General features: G+C 45.4%; 1 protein-coding gene across 1 annotated transcript in view; it reads left to right on the top strand.

Annotated features, from left to right (window-relative positions):
• The first annotated feature begins 958 nt into the window (after positions 1-958).
• Hacd3 (3-hydroxyacyl-CoA dehydratase 3) overlaps positions 959-14,117 on the top strand; it is a 28,705-nt gene continuing 15,546 nt past the window's right edge. Inside the window, exon 1 of the mRNA XM_048332176.1 lies at positions 959-1,218. Within this exon, the coding sequence (XP_048188133.1) occupies positions 1,132-1,218 (87 nt within the window). The 5' untranslated portion in view covers positions 959-1,131. The remainder of the gene's footprint in view (positions 1,219-14,117) is intronic.

Raw genomic sequence — 14,117 nt, 5'->3', positions numbered from 1 at the left:
ACATACCCCCCCCTCCTCTCTCACACACACAAAAACATAAAACAAGTAGGAATTAAAAGAATGGAATTTCATTTTTTGCGGGGGGGGGGGGTGTCCCAGACTTCTAGTTCTCATTGAAGTACTGCTTGTCATTAAATCCTTCACTACAGAAGAACTTGGAGATGAAAATGAAGACAGATGAAATAGTTTAAAGAAGACATAAATGAAACTTGGGGGCATGGTTCACATGGCAGAGCACCTGTCTATCAAGGAAAAGGTCCTGAGTTCAAAGCCCAGTACAGCAAAAAATGGAAAAGCCAAAACAAGAGGACAAAAACAAAAACCTTCGTGAATGAGTGTCATCTTCAGTTCAGGCTTCTTGGTTAGAGTCGAGACGTGGGTCGTCAGGATGTCCGTTGGCAGGAAGGACAGTACTCCCCAATAAAACAGTCATCAGATGGCTAGTAATTAAGACCTAACCATCGTGGAATGGCTACATTACTGGAGGGCACCTGGTAAGCTATTTCTATCATAGAAATTCTACTAGCTGGCACTGGGAAACTCCAGTCTACACACTCTGGGACCAACTGCCTCGAACCACTACGATCGTCTTTATTATTAATGGGTGCTCTCCCACTTGAGTCATGCCTCCAGTTCTGATTTTTTTTTTTTACTGGTTATTTTTGGAGATGGAGTTCCAGACTCCTCTACACCTGGCTTTGACCCAGCATCTTCAGCTCTCAGCCTCCTGAACAGTTAGGGTCCCAGGCGGGAACCACCGGCGCCAGGCTGAGCCCCTCGGTTATTCAGATGCTTTCCTGGCAAGGCCCGCAGGAGCCACACGTCCGCGCCGCGCGCGCACCCCGCTGCAGACTGCGAGCGCCACACAGCCGCAGCGGGGTCGTCATGACGTAGCCGCGGACACGCCCCCTGGCGCCCGCCCCCGCGCGGCTCGCGCCGCCGCCCCCGCTCGGCACTGCGCAGGCGCGGGCCGCGAGCGTGGGGGGCGCCTCCTGGCAGTCGCGCTGCGGGCTCCGGAGCGGCGGTGAGGGGATTTGCGGCCTGCGTCCGCCCAGCTCCAGCCGCGCCGTCCGCCGAGGCAGCCAGGCGCCGTGAGCCGAGCCTCCCGACTCACACGGGGCAAGCGTGGCCATGGAGAACCAGGTCCTGACGCCGCACGTCTACTGGGCTCAGCGACACCGCGAGCTGTACCTGCGCGTGGAGCTGAGTGACGTGCAGGTAAAGGCCGGGTCCCGAGCGGGAAGCGCGCGGTGGGCGGGGGGGGGGGCCCTGCAGTGCGCCAGCGCCGGCCCCGCAGCCGCCGCGCTGCCCGCACGCTCGATCCCGGGCCGCGAGCGCGGCCCCCGCCCCCCCCCCCCCACGGCGGCAGGTGCGGTCGCCGACCCCGCCAGCCCCGCTTGAACCTCGCCGGCACGGGGGGGAGGGGGGGAGGCGCCCTGGGCCTCCTTGTCCGTGGCCTGAGGGAGGCCGGGCGGTCGGGGTCTGAGGGGCGGCGTGACCGTGGGCCGCTGCGTTGCGTCCGGGTGCCCAGCGCTGGCCTGAAGGGGTCCCCTGGGGTCACCGCCTCCCCGGGGGTTGGTGGTAGGGGACGCCACCCCCACTCAGCCGTTCTCTGATGGAAGTCGCTCTTCAGAATTGACCAGACCACTCCCCCGCCCCCGCAGCGATTAGTTGTGGCGTCTTAAAAGCCGCCGTTTGCTAAGTTGCATGAAGGACTCAAAAATAATCGTACACGACATGGGCATTATGATTGGTTTTTCATGTGCGCCTTTCATGTGAGCAAATCAAAGCCCCCTAAATAGTGGAAGGCTCCGAGATCTTTCACCTCCCATCTCTCGGTCCAAATGTTTCATCCAGGATCGGGTTCTGTGAGGAACTAGAGTATTGGATCTGGAATGTTCTTTCTACAGTCATTCATATTCCCTAGTCTCCTTGAGAGATCTGTGGTGCTCAGTAGTAATCTTGCTCACTCTGAATCAGACATTGGTTTGAACCTATCAGCTCCTCTGGCGTAATGTCTTGCTGAATGAGTGAAGGTTCTTTGCTAGTGTTGAGCTGAATTTATTGAATTTAATTTAATCTTTGCTTTTAGAGTATAAATCAGCTTTCCTCTTGAAAGATGAGTACTGGTCAGAATGCCTTAAGGCATACAACTTTAAAGCAGGCTATGCTATTACATGATGTGTCATTCGATGCGTTAAACCAACCTGAATTACACTTTTGCGTCATAAGCAGAATAAATGTTCTGTTCTGTTTCCCTCTACTCTGCTTACTAAAATGGAAAGGAACATCAATTTTTTTTTGTAGACAAAGACCAAAGTACCCATTTAGAGGGTGAGAGAGTTCCTCCAGCAATCAATAGAAAAACTCCAGAACATGTTACAGCCATTTGTTTATATATTTAAACAATATGTAGACCAGATTAGAGATTAAGTTCTCTAAATATATGTCTTGTAATAAAAGATAGATTATTAGAGCACATTCTGTGTTTTTCTTTTTTGCCAGTCCTGGGCCTTGGACTCAGGGCCTGAGCACTGTCCCTGGCTTCTTTTTGCTCAAGGCTAGCACTCTGCCACTTGAGCTGCAGCGCCACTTCTGGCCATTTTCTGTATATGTGGTGCTGGGGAATCGAACCGAGGGCTTCATGTATACGAGGCAAGCCTCTTGCCACTAGGCCATATCCCCAGCCCTGCAGTAAGGTGTTTTTTTTTTTTTTTTTTTTAAGGGGGATGGGATAACAATGGAAAGAAATGGAAATTGGGTGAATGAGACATGGACAGACAGTACTTACATTTTTCTTGAAAGCCCAAAGACTTCTGAGTTAAACATGAATACATGTTAATTACATTTAGGATATTTATATGGATGTAAATAGTATGTGTGAAATCACAAAAATGTGAAGGTGGAGAAAATACTGTTTGGGAAAGGGAAATCCTTTTAAACATTTTTGAGGGGGAGAATAAATCTGCAATTACATTTTTTCTGCAATTATTTAAAATATTCTGAGATTTCACATCTGTGATTCTGAGGCATTTATCTCAACTCTGCTAGTTTAAAAACAGGCATATAAGGGCTGGGGATATAGCCTAGTGGCAAGAGTGCCTGCCTCGGATACACGAGGCCCTAGGTTCGATTCCCCAGCACCACATATACAGAAAACGGCCAGAAGCGGCGCTGTGGCTCAAGTGGCAGAGTGGGAGCCTTGAGCGGGAAGAAGCCAGGGACCCAGTGCTCAGGCCCTGAGTCCAAGGCCCAGGACTGGCCAAAAAAAAACAAAAACAAAAAAAAAACCAGGCATATAAATACCGTTCAAAAAGAAATCCTCTGATGTGTAAGGTACTACAGATTTACAAAGATGAGTTAGACAGGATCAACTTTTCCAGGACATCTAGCTAGAAGAAAATGTTACATAAAAGCAAAGTTTTCTTCATGGGTAGATACTAAGAGAACTTCCCAGAAAGAGAAAAGTATAAATTTTTAGATAGTTTTCATGTTAATGCCTTATAGCCAAAGAATATTAGGAATACACCTGAAGAGTTGGCCACTCCATGGTGTTGGGCCATGGGGTGATGGTTAAGAGGATGTTAGGACTGATTATAGGATTTGGACATTGGTGTTTGGGGGAGGGTTTAAGGAAGTAGGGGCTCATTGTAGATTAGATGCTGTCACATAATAGGCAGTTCTTTGAGCGACTAAATCCTACCTATGAGGAGAGACTAATACAAGAATAAACTGCAGAGAAGAAGCATCATTTTGGCTGAGAGGTTTTGGTATTTTGCAGGTGACATGGTGACCAATTGTTTACCTTGTGTGCACCCAACATTATGGAATAGGCTTTCTCTCTCTCTCTTTTTTTTGGCTTTGTCTCATTTTGCCTCACTGGTATTCTGTGAGATAGTTGGATCTGAAAGGAGAATAATGCATGCCAGGTGTGCTTCTGAGCATCAAAAATTTCACACATTGATTTCTCAATGTATGATCTGATGAAACAAGTAATCCTGGCTCAGGATGAAACAATTCATTTATTTGTTGAATAAGAACTATTTATGAGGGGCTGGGGATATGGCCTAGTGGCAAGAGAGCTTGCCTTGTATACATGAGGCCCTGGGTTCAATTCCCCATCACCACATATACAGAAAACGGCCAGAAGTGGCGCTGTGGCTCAAGTGGCAGAGTGCTAGCCTTGAGCAAAAAGAAGCCAGGGACAGTGCTCAAGCCCCAGGACAGGCCAAAAAAAAAAAAAAAAAGAACTATTTATGAGCCGGGCACTGGTGGCTCATGCCTGTAATCCTAGCTACTCAGGAGGCTGAGATCTGAGGATTGTGGTTCAAAGCCAGCCAGGGCAGAAAAGTCATTGTGAGACTCTTACCTCCAATAAACTACTCAAAAAAGCCATAAGTGGCACTGTGGCTCAAGTGGTAGAGTGCTAACCTTGAGCACAAAGAGGCTCAGGGACAGCTCCCATGCTCCAGGACCAGCAAAAAACCAAAAGACCCCAACTATTTATGAACTAACAATTCTGGTCTCTCATTAAGCTAGGTTCTGGGTTCTTGGACAGTTCTCTACCTCTCCCTGCTTCCCACAATGCATCCTACAGCTTTTGTGTGTGGTATTTTAAAGGTTGAGTATCAGTTTGGGGGCTTCAGCCTGGTACAACTCCCTCCTGAGGTAAAAGGGTATTGTCCAGCTGTCATATCTCTGTTGTGTTTTTGGACCTGCTGGGCTAGTGGCTGATGAGCAGCTACTGCTGTTGTGTACAGGGGTTGTGGACAATAAATGACTTCAACAAGGACATTGTGCTTAAGGTGACCAATAGCAAGAGACATCAGCGGAGACATCAGAGGCTACTTTCAGTATGGAGCTCATATTCAAGGGGAACATAATGGACTGGCTTGCCCCATAGATATTTGCTCATTTTTCAAGGATTACCACCCCCCCAATTTGTATGTGTGTGCATGCATGTGTATGCGCGCCAGTACTGGAGCTTGAACTCAGGGTCTGGGTGCTGTCCCTTAGCTCTTTCCTCCACCCCACCCCCCCTTTCAGCTTGTGTTCTACCATTTAAGCCACAGCTCCACTTCTGGTTTTTTGACGGGTAATTATAGACAAGAGTCTCATGAACTTTTCTTTGATGCCCAGGCTGTCTTCCATCCACAGTCCTCAGATCTCAGCTTCCTGAGAAGCTAGGCTTATAGGTATGAGCCACTGGCATCTGACCCATGGTTTTTGTTTGTTTTAATTGAATGTGGACAAAGTACCTAAGTCTATTTGGGGGTCACTTGAAAGATAGTGTTTTTGTCCACCTTCCAGAGTCTGGTACAGAGTAGTCACTGGCTGGGAATGTGGCAGAGTGCTTGCCTAACATTCATGAAGCCCTGGGTTCAATTCTTCAGTACCACATACACAGAAAAAGCTGGAAGTAGCACTGTGGCTCAAGTGGTAGAGCGTTATCCTTGAGCATACAGAGGCTCAGGGACAGAACTCAGGCTCTGAGTTCAAGCCCAAGGACCAGCCAAAAAAAAAAAAAAAGAGTAGTCACTGAAGGCCCAAGCTAAGTCTCTGTGCTTCTATTTCCTATCTGTTGACAGAAGATAATAATGCACCTTACCCCTATGACCTCAATCTCTTCATTCAAGTACATGTGAATATATAACATCTAATTCACGAGACTGTGTTGCAATGGACAAAAGTCAGCATGGGATTGGGGGGGGGGTGGTGCTGGGAGAAAGTAAAGGAAGGGGTGCTGGGAGAAAGTAAAGGAAGGGGTAATATTGTCCAAAAAAAGGAAATGCACTCATTACCTGACTTACAAAATGGTAACCCCACTGTACAACACAGTAGTAGAAACAATAAAATTATATTTACAAAAGCCAATGTCATGTGGATTAATGACCTGAATTTATAAAGTACAAGGTTCACACCTGTAACCCTTGCCACTCAGGAGTCTGAGATGAGATCTGAGGCTCACAGTTTGAAGCCTGCCCTTCACATTCTTCACATAACCAGCAAGAAGCTGAAAGTGGAGGTAAAGCTAAACAAAAGGATGAGGCTCTGAGCCAAGCCCCAGGACTGGCACACACACACATGCACACACACACAAAGACAAGGCATATGTAAAGATAATTGCGATATGTCACCTGACAAGTTACTAACATCTTGACTATTTAAAGAGCACCTATAGATAAAGGAGAAAAAAAAGAACATATTAGACAGTAGAAAAAAAGTGTAGCTAATATAAACAGGCCAGGATAAAAGAAAAATAAGAATGGCCAATAATCCTGAAAAGACACTTAACCTTGCTTAGAATTAGGTTCATATAAATTAAAATGATAGTATTTCTCACATTGGGGAAAATGATGTGTGACACTATCGATCCGTGATTGGTGATGAAACCTTAATACAGTTGGTGTATTAATTGGAACAACTGATCTGAAGGACAGTTTGGCATTATCTAGTTAACTTGAAGATGGGAATTTGGATCCTTAGAGGACCTCTTACACAAACGCACAGGAGATTGAATGTTCAAAATAAAAGTTATGCGGGGCACTGGTGGCTCACACCTGTAATCCTAGCTGCTCAGGAAGCTGAGGTTTGAGGGTCATGGTTCAAAGCCAGACAGGGCAAGAATGCTCATGAGACTCTGATCTCCAATTAAGCTGGTGCTTAATGGTGGAGATGTGGCTCAAGTGGTAGAGTGCTAGCTTTGAGCAAAATGAAGCTCAGAGACAGTATCTAGGTCCTGAGTTGAAGCCCCAGGTCCAGCAAAATAAATAAAAGTTATTCCAAAACCAAAAAATTGAGATCTGCCTCAATCTTATACCAATTGGAGAATGAATAAGTTGTGATTTATTTACACAAAGCAACTACATAACACTAAAGTGAATGAAACAGCTGGGCTCTGGTGGCTCATGCCTGTAATCCAGCCAGCCCAGGCAGGAAAGTCTGTGAGATTCTTATCTCCAATTAAGCAAAAAACTTCAAGTGGAGCTATGGCTCAAAGTGGTAGTGTGGTAGCCTTGAGCAAAATTTCACAGGGACAGGGCTTAGGCTTTGAGTTCAAGCCCCATGGCCAACAACAACAAAAAGAATGAAACAGGCTCACCTCCCTCTATATAGAGTTAAAGTTTAAAAATATTTCAGGTCAGGGCTGGGACTATGGCCTAGTGGTAAAGTGCTTGCCTCATATACATGAAGCCCTGGGTTTGCTTCCTCAGCACTACATATATAGGAAAAGCCAGAAGTGGCATGTGGCTAAAGTGGTAGAGTGCTAGCCTTGAGCAAAAAGAAGCCAGGAACAGTGCTCAGGCCCCAAGTTCAAGCCCCAAGACTGTCCCCCCCCCCAAAAAAAAATTCCAATTTTAGAATAGTTGTGCCTTGCAGGGATGGGGTACGTTAGTGAGAAAGAGCAGTGGAATTGAGTAATTAAACAAATTGAGATAATTAATCCATATGACATTGACTTTTGTTTAATGCAACACAGTCCTGTTAATTAGATGTTATAATGGTATGAATGGTATGGAACTCAGAACTTCTTGTAGCTCTGTACCACCTGAACCACACTTTCATCCCTTTTTCATCTGGTTATTTTTTAAAGTATAATTTTAAAATTGTTAAGGCATTGTACAGAACAGTTACCATTTCATAAGTCAAGTAATGAGTACATTTCTTTTTTGACAAGGTCACCACTTCCTTTGCTTGTTTTGGTTATTCTTGAGATAGTGTTTTGTGTTTTTTTTTTTTTTTCTGGAACACTATCCTCCTATTTATGCTTCCTACTGTAGCTGGAATATCAGGTGTATACACCACACCCAGCTTTTTCTGTTGAGAAGAGGGTCTCACGATCGCCTGTCTATCTGTCCATCCATCCAGACTGGCCTGGAACTGTGATCTTGATCTTTACTTCCCAAGTAGCTACGATTACAGGAGTGAGCCAATGATACCTGTTTTATTTCTTAAAACAAAAAATGAAACAAAAAATGAATGGGCTGAGAATATGGCCTAGTGGTAGAGTGCCTTGAGCAAAAAAAAAAAAAAAAAAAAAAAAAAGCCAGGGACAGTGCTCAGGCCCTGAGTCCAAGCCCCAGGGCTGGCAAAACAAACAATAAAAAAAAAAATGTAGGCAGGGCTGGGAATGTAGCTTAGTGGTAGAGTGCTTGCCTATCATGTATGAAAGCCTGGGTTGGATTCCTCAGTACCACATAAACAGAAAAAACCGGAAGTGGCACTGTGGCTCAAGTGGCAACCTACTAGCCTTGAGGAGAAAGAAGCCAGGGACAGTGCCCAGGCCCTGAGTTCAAGCCCCAGGACTGGCAAAAAAAAGGAGGCAAATGAACCAAAATGGTAATTGGGTTGGTGGTAGTTGTTGTTTTTGGAGTTTGGCTAATTGCTTGAAATATTTTGTAAAAAATTTCAGTAAGTCTAAACTATAACCACAGTACCAAAACAGTCCTAGAGCTGTAAATGAAGTAGTTTGGTAACCATTGAGTGTTTAAAATGGTTCAGGTACAGGACTAAGTGTTAGATACTCACTAGAGAGCAGCCCCTGTGAAAATCATACCTTTAGGTTGAAGGAGTAGAGATAAGTTAGGCAAGTGCTAGAGGGAAAGAGAGTGGTGCAGTAGTAGGTGCTGTTTTCAGTTGACTGGCCTGGGAGGTGATGCTTTGAGCACAGTTAAAGTTGAAGGATAAAATGAATTATGCAGAAAGCTAGGAGTAGGGTTGGGGATGCAGCTTAGTGTGTGCTTTGCAGGCATGATGAGGCCAGAGTTTGACCCTTTACATCACACACACACACACACACACACACACACATATCAAAAGGAAAGCTGGAGGTAGAACATTCTAACAAGCACATTCTAACAAGCACACCAACTTGAAAGACTTGATGGGGGCCTGGTGGGTTCCAGGAACAGAAAGGATATTTGTATGTTTGAAGAATAGTGAAGGATAAGTCGAAGAAGTTGGGGAGTTTGTAAGATGTAGGTCATGTGGAGCCTTGTTGCCATGGTAAGGAACTTGGACGTCATTGTAAGAATAGTGGGGAACCATTAAAAGAGTTTTCAGCGGAAGGGTGACTTTGTAGGATTTGCGATTTTAAAGAAGTCTTGCTGCTGGGAACAAGGCTCTGTGATATCATACTCAAGGCCCTGGGATTGGATCTCCAGCCAGGATGAAGATTTCTCACTGCTGTGTGGAATCCAGAGGTGGAGTGAACAATTTGGAAGGCCATTTAGAGAGGTTGCCGTAGTGTGGATGAGAGGTGAGAGGGCTTAGTGTAGAAATGGGAGTGAAGATGGAGAGAGTTATATTCGGAGATAAATAGATTATCTCCTAGGCTTTGATTTCCTGTAGAGGAGGAAGAGAAAGGAAAGAATGAACTAGCCTTAACATTTTAGTGTAAGCCCAGAGGTAGGTGATGGTGGTTCACTGATAATGGTTAAGACTAGAGAACAAAGCCAGGTGCTGATAACCCAGATCTGTAGTCCTAGCTACTTAGGAGGCTGAGATCTGAGTCCCTCCTTGGACTCATAAAATGAAAATAAAAGAGAAAGAATAAACTCAGAATACTTTTGCAGGCCACATAAAGTATTGGAGGCTTGGTTTGGCCTTGGTTTGATGCTAGCTTATTTTATTTTTTCCTTTATTGAGATTAAGTATATAAATTTCACAGAACACAGTTTAACCTTCCCAATGATGGACATCATCATTCTAATCTGCAAAGCGTATGAACTCTACACACATTAACAATAAAACAATTCCTTCCAGATCAGGTGATATGTACATTTCTTTTCCTCCCTCCCACCACTGCCCTTGAGTTGCTTAGTTCGCTTTCATCAGTGTCCGGCCCTTCTACTGTATTTTGGACTCAGGGCCTGAGCACTGTCCCTGGCTTCTTTTTGCTCAAGGCTAGCACTCTACCACTTGAGCCACATCACCACTTCTGGCTTTTTCTATATATGTGGTGCTGAAGAATCGAACCCAGGGCTTCATGTATACAAGGCAAGCTCTCTACCACTGGCCATAGTCCCAGCTCTCCCCCCCCCCCCCGCCAACTGTATTTTTTTCACCCACTTTTCACTTATTCTGTGCCCTCCTCCCATCTTCCCTCAGATGTGCACATGTATACACCATATGTGAGGTGAAGAATGTAGAGTCTAGCCAGGCGCCTGTGGCTCATGCCTGTAATCCTAGCTACTCAAGAGGCTAAAATCTGAGGATCACGGTTCAAAGCCAGCCTGGGCAGGAAAGTCCATGAGACACTTATCTCCAATTAACCACCAGAAAACCAGAAGTGGCACTGTGGATCAAGTGATAAAGTGCTAGCCTTGAGCTGAGGAGCTCAGGAACAGCACCCAGGCCCAGAGTTTTCAAGCCCCACAACTGATTAAAAATTTAAAAAAATGTATAATCCTCTAAAAACTCTAAGACAAATTAAGAAGAGGTCGTTTGTTTCCTTCTCTTTGGAGTTCCTTTCAGTCTCCATATTATTTTATGTACATATGAAGAGGTGCTTGGGTCTTATTATTTGGCGCTTTTTTCCCCAAGACTGTCCTGTTTTGGTCTCACTGTGTATTGGTATCTTGAGTCCTATTTGCTTTGTCCTATCACGTTGCCTTTTAAATCGAACACCTGCATATCAGGGAGACCATGTGCTGTTTGTCTCTCTGTTCTTGGCTTGTCACGCTCAACAAGATTTGTTCTAGTTCCATCCATTTCCTTGGGAATGTCATTTTTTTAATCCTTTCTAATGGCTGTGTAAAATTCCATTGCATATAGGTGCCATAGGTTTTTTTAATTAAATTTTATTGACAAGGTGTTGTGCAAAGGGGGTACAGTTACATAATAAGGCAGTGAATACATTTCTTGTGATCTCTTACACCCTCATTTTTCTTTCTAGGTGCCATAGTTTTTGAATCGGTACTTCTGTAGTGGGGCATCTGGGTTGTTTCCATATCTTGGCTCTTGTGACAGTTGATGCTAGTTGATGGCTGACAACTGAGAGATAAGGACAAATACAGGATTGGGTGCTGAGGCACTTAGCCATTCAGACGCTCAGCAGAGGAAAGAAGCGGCAGTGGAGACAGGGAAGGGGCAGTCTGTGAGGCTTGAGGTCCACTGCGTGCTGTGTGGTCCCGAAAGCCAGGAGAGAGAGCATCCCATGGAACACCGTCGGCTGAGTCTGATGTCACATTTCTTCAAGTATCTATTAGCCATTTCTATTTCTTCTTGTGGAAGCTGTTCAGTCCCCTCGCCTGTTTTTGTTGCTGGTCTTTTTTGTTGTTGTTTTGTTTTGTTTTTCTGGTACTAGGGCTTGAACTCAGGTCCTTCTGTTCACTCTCTGCTTGGTTCACTGCTGGTGTGCTACCCTTTGAGCCATGTCTCTACTTCTCATGGACTTTGCAGCCTGGGATGGCTTTGAATTGTTATCCTTAGATCTCATACCTCCTGAGTGGCTAGGATTACAGGTGTGAGCCACTGAGGCCAGATACGGATAACTTCTAAAGGTGTGTTTTTCTTGGTGGGGAGAGAGGGAGTAGAAAAATCTGTGGTGTAAGTAGCATTATAGCCTGGAGAGGAGAGATCATTGTGACTAAGACAGGCATTATTTCTAAAGGATGTTGACCTTGAGGTGTGTTTTTAGTATTAGGTTGAACTTGGGTTAAAGGGGAATTAAAAAGGATATACTACTGAGTGCTGGCAGCTCATACCTGTAATCCCAGCTACTCAGGAAGATTTAGGTTTGAAGTTAGCCTGGGTAGAAAACTCTGTGAAGCTCTCTTTCTAAACCAGCAAAAAATTGGGTTAGAAGTGTAGCTCAAGAGGTACAGTGCAGGGCTGGGGATATGGCCTAGTGGCAAGAGTGCCTGCCTCATATACATGAGGCCCTGGGTTCGATTCCCCAGCACCACATATACAGAAAATGGCCAGAAGTGGCGCTGTGGCTCAAGTGGCAGAGTGCTAGCCTTGAGCGGGAAGAAGCCAGGGACAGTGCTCAGGCCCTGGGTCCAAGCCCCAGGACTGGCCAAAAAAAAAAAAAAAAAGAGGTACAGTGCCAACTGAGTAAGCGGGCTGAGCAAGTGCAAGGCTCTTACACATAACACTGTCAAGGAAAATGTTAATAGAGTTAAATTTTTAAAAAGTGTTAGGAAAACAAAAATTGGGTTTATAGTGTAAATTTTTTTTTTTTATTGTAGGGCTTGAACTCTTCAGCTCAAGCCTAGCACTTTACCACTTGAGCCACAGCACCACTTCCTGGTTTTCTGGTGTTTGATTTGAAATAAGGGTCTCAGGGACTTTCCTGCCCAGGCTGGCTTTGAACCGTGATCCTCAGATTTCAGCCTCCTGGATGGTATAATTTTTTTTTCCAGTCTTGGGGCTTGAACTCAGGGCCTGAGCACTGTCCCTGGGTTTTTTTTTACTCAAAGCTAGCACTCTGCCACTTGAGCCACAGTGCCTCTTCTGGCCGTTTTCTATATATGTGGTGCTGAGAAATCGAACCTAGGGCTTAATGTACATGGCCACTAGGCCATGTTCCCAGCCCTGCTATAAAATTTTTATGGCACTCAGGAAACCTAGTAGGTAGACAGGTGTCAGTGAGCTCCTAGAGATGAAGTTTGGAGATGAGAAATGGGGCCTTTTCAAACTAACAGACCAGGAACCATCTCTAGCCCGCATAGAAAAACAAAGTGTCTGGTTTGTGCTTGCTGGCGTTTATCTCCACACAAGAAAGTGCTGGCTGGCTGGAGACAGCGGTCTGCTGTTACTTGAGGACCCCATCCCAGGGTTCTAGCATGTACTGGCTCGTGCCTTGCACAGGACACCCACTCCTACAGCAGGAGCACTAGCAGTCAGAGTGGGCAGGCTAGTGTTTATATGTTAGGGTCAGCTGTAGATAACAACAAAAAGGAATTGAGCTAAATTAACAACCAAATAGTACTTTGCCTGTTGTTTATAAGAAATCTGGAAGTAGGGGCTGGGGATATGGCCTAGTGGCAAGAGTGCTTGCCTAGTATATATGAGGCCCTGGGTTCAATTCCCCAGCACCACATATACAGAAAACGGCCAGAAGCGGCGCTGTGGCTCAAGTGGCAGAGTGCTAGCCTTGAGCAAAAAGAAGCCAGGGACAGTGCTCAGGCCCTGAGTCCAAGGCCCAGGACTGGTCAAAAAAAAAAAAAAAAAAAAGAAATCTGGAAGTAGTAAGTCCACAATTGGCATGCTGCACAATGGTGTTAGAATCATCTTCCCACTTCCTTTTCTTTTTTGTGCCAGTGGTGGGGGCTTAAACTCAAAAGGCCTAGGCACTGTCCTTTAACTTTTTTTGCTCAAGACTGGGATTCTGACACTTGCCACAGCTCTACTTCTAGCTGCTTGCTGGTTAATTGGAGATAAGAGTCTCTCAGACTTTTGTGCCTGGACTGGCTTTGAACTGTGGTCCTCAGGTCTCAGCCATCTGAGAAGCTAGGATTACACGTGTGAACCACTGGTGCTCAGCTTCCAATCTTCTTGTCCATGTAGGAATTTCATCCTCAGGCCTCCAGCCTGGGCAAGAAAGTTTATGAGATACTTAGAAGAGGGGTTATGGCTCAAGTGATAGAGCACTAGCCTTGAGCAAATAAAGCTCAGGGACATCTCTCAGGCCTTGAGTTCAAGCCACAATACCAGCACAAATAACCCCCCCCCCCCAACCTTTGCATTTACTGAGCCATTGTTCTCTGTCTCCTAACTCTTGGCTATGCACAGGGCAGGTGGGCTCCCACTGACCATTAGTGTACCCTTTCTCTAGTGCACCCTTTCTGTACCTTGATGATAATTTCTTTTTCTTTTCTTCTTTTTTTTTTTTTTTTTTTGGTGGATTTTGGGCTTGAACTCAGAACTGGGGCACTGTCTCTGAGTCTGCCTCTTTGTGCTCAATGAAGAGTTAAAGTACCCCATTTTCAGGCAGCCCCCCTTATGAGCAAACCCAGGGCAAGCTTATTAGGGCCCAGCCGGTCAAGAACTCTAACTGCCTGGGAATGCTTAACTCTAACCGCCCCTAGAATGCCTCGAGCCCTGAGCCAATCAGATTTGTACCCGTAATCTTGTTTGCTTGAACACCTGATTGCTGTAACTTTGTCTTT

The sequence above is a fragment of the Perognathus longimembris genome, chromosome 23 (assembly GCF_023159225.1).
Source record: "Perognathus longimembris pacificus isolate PPM17 chromosome 23, ASM2315922v1, whole genome shotgun sequence".
Taxonomy (NCBI): Eukaryota; Metazoa; Chordata; class Mammalia; order Rodentia; family Heteromyidae; genus Perognathus; species Perognathus longimembris.
Note: the sequence above shows the minus strand (reverse complement) of the source record. Positions and strands in the feature narration are given on the sequence as shown.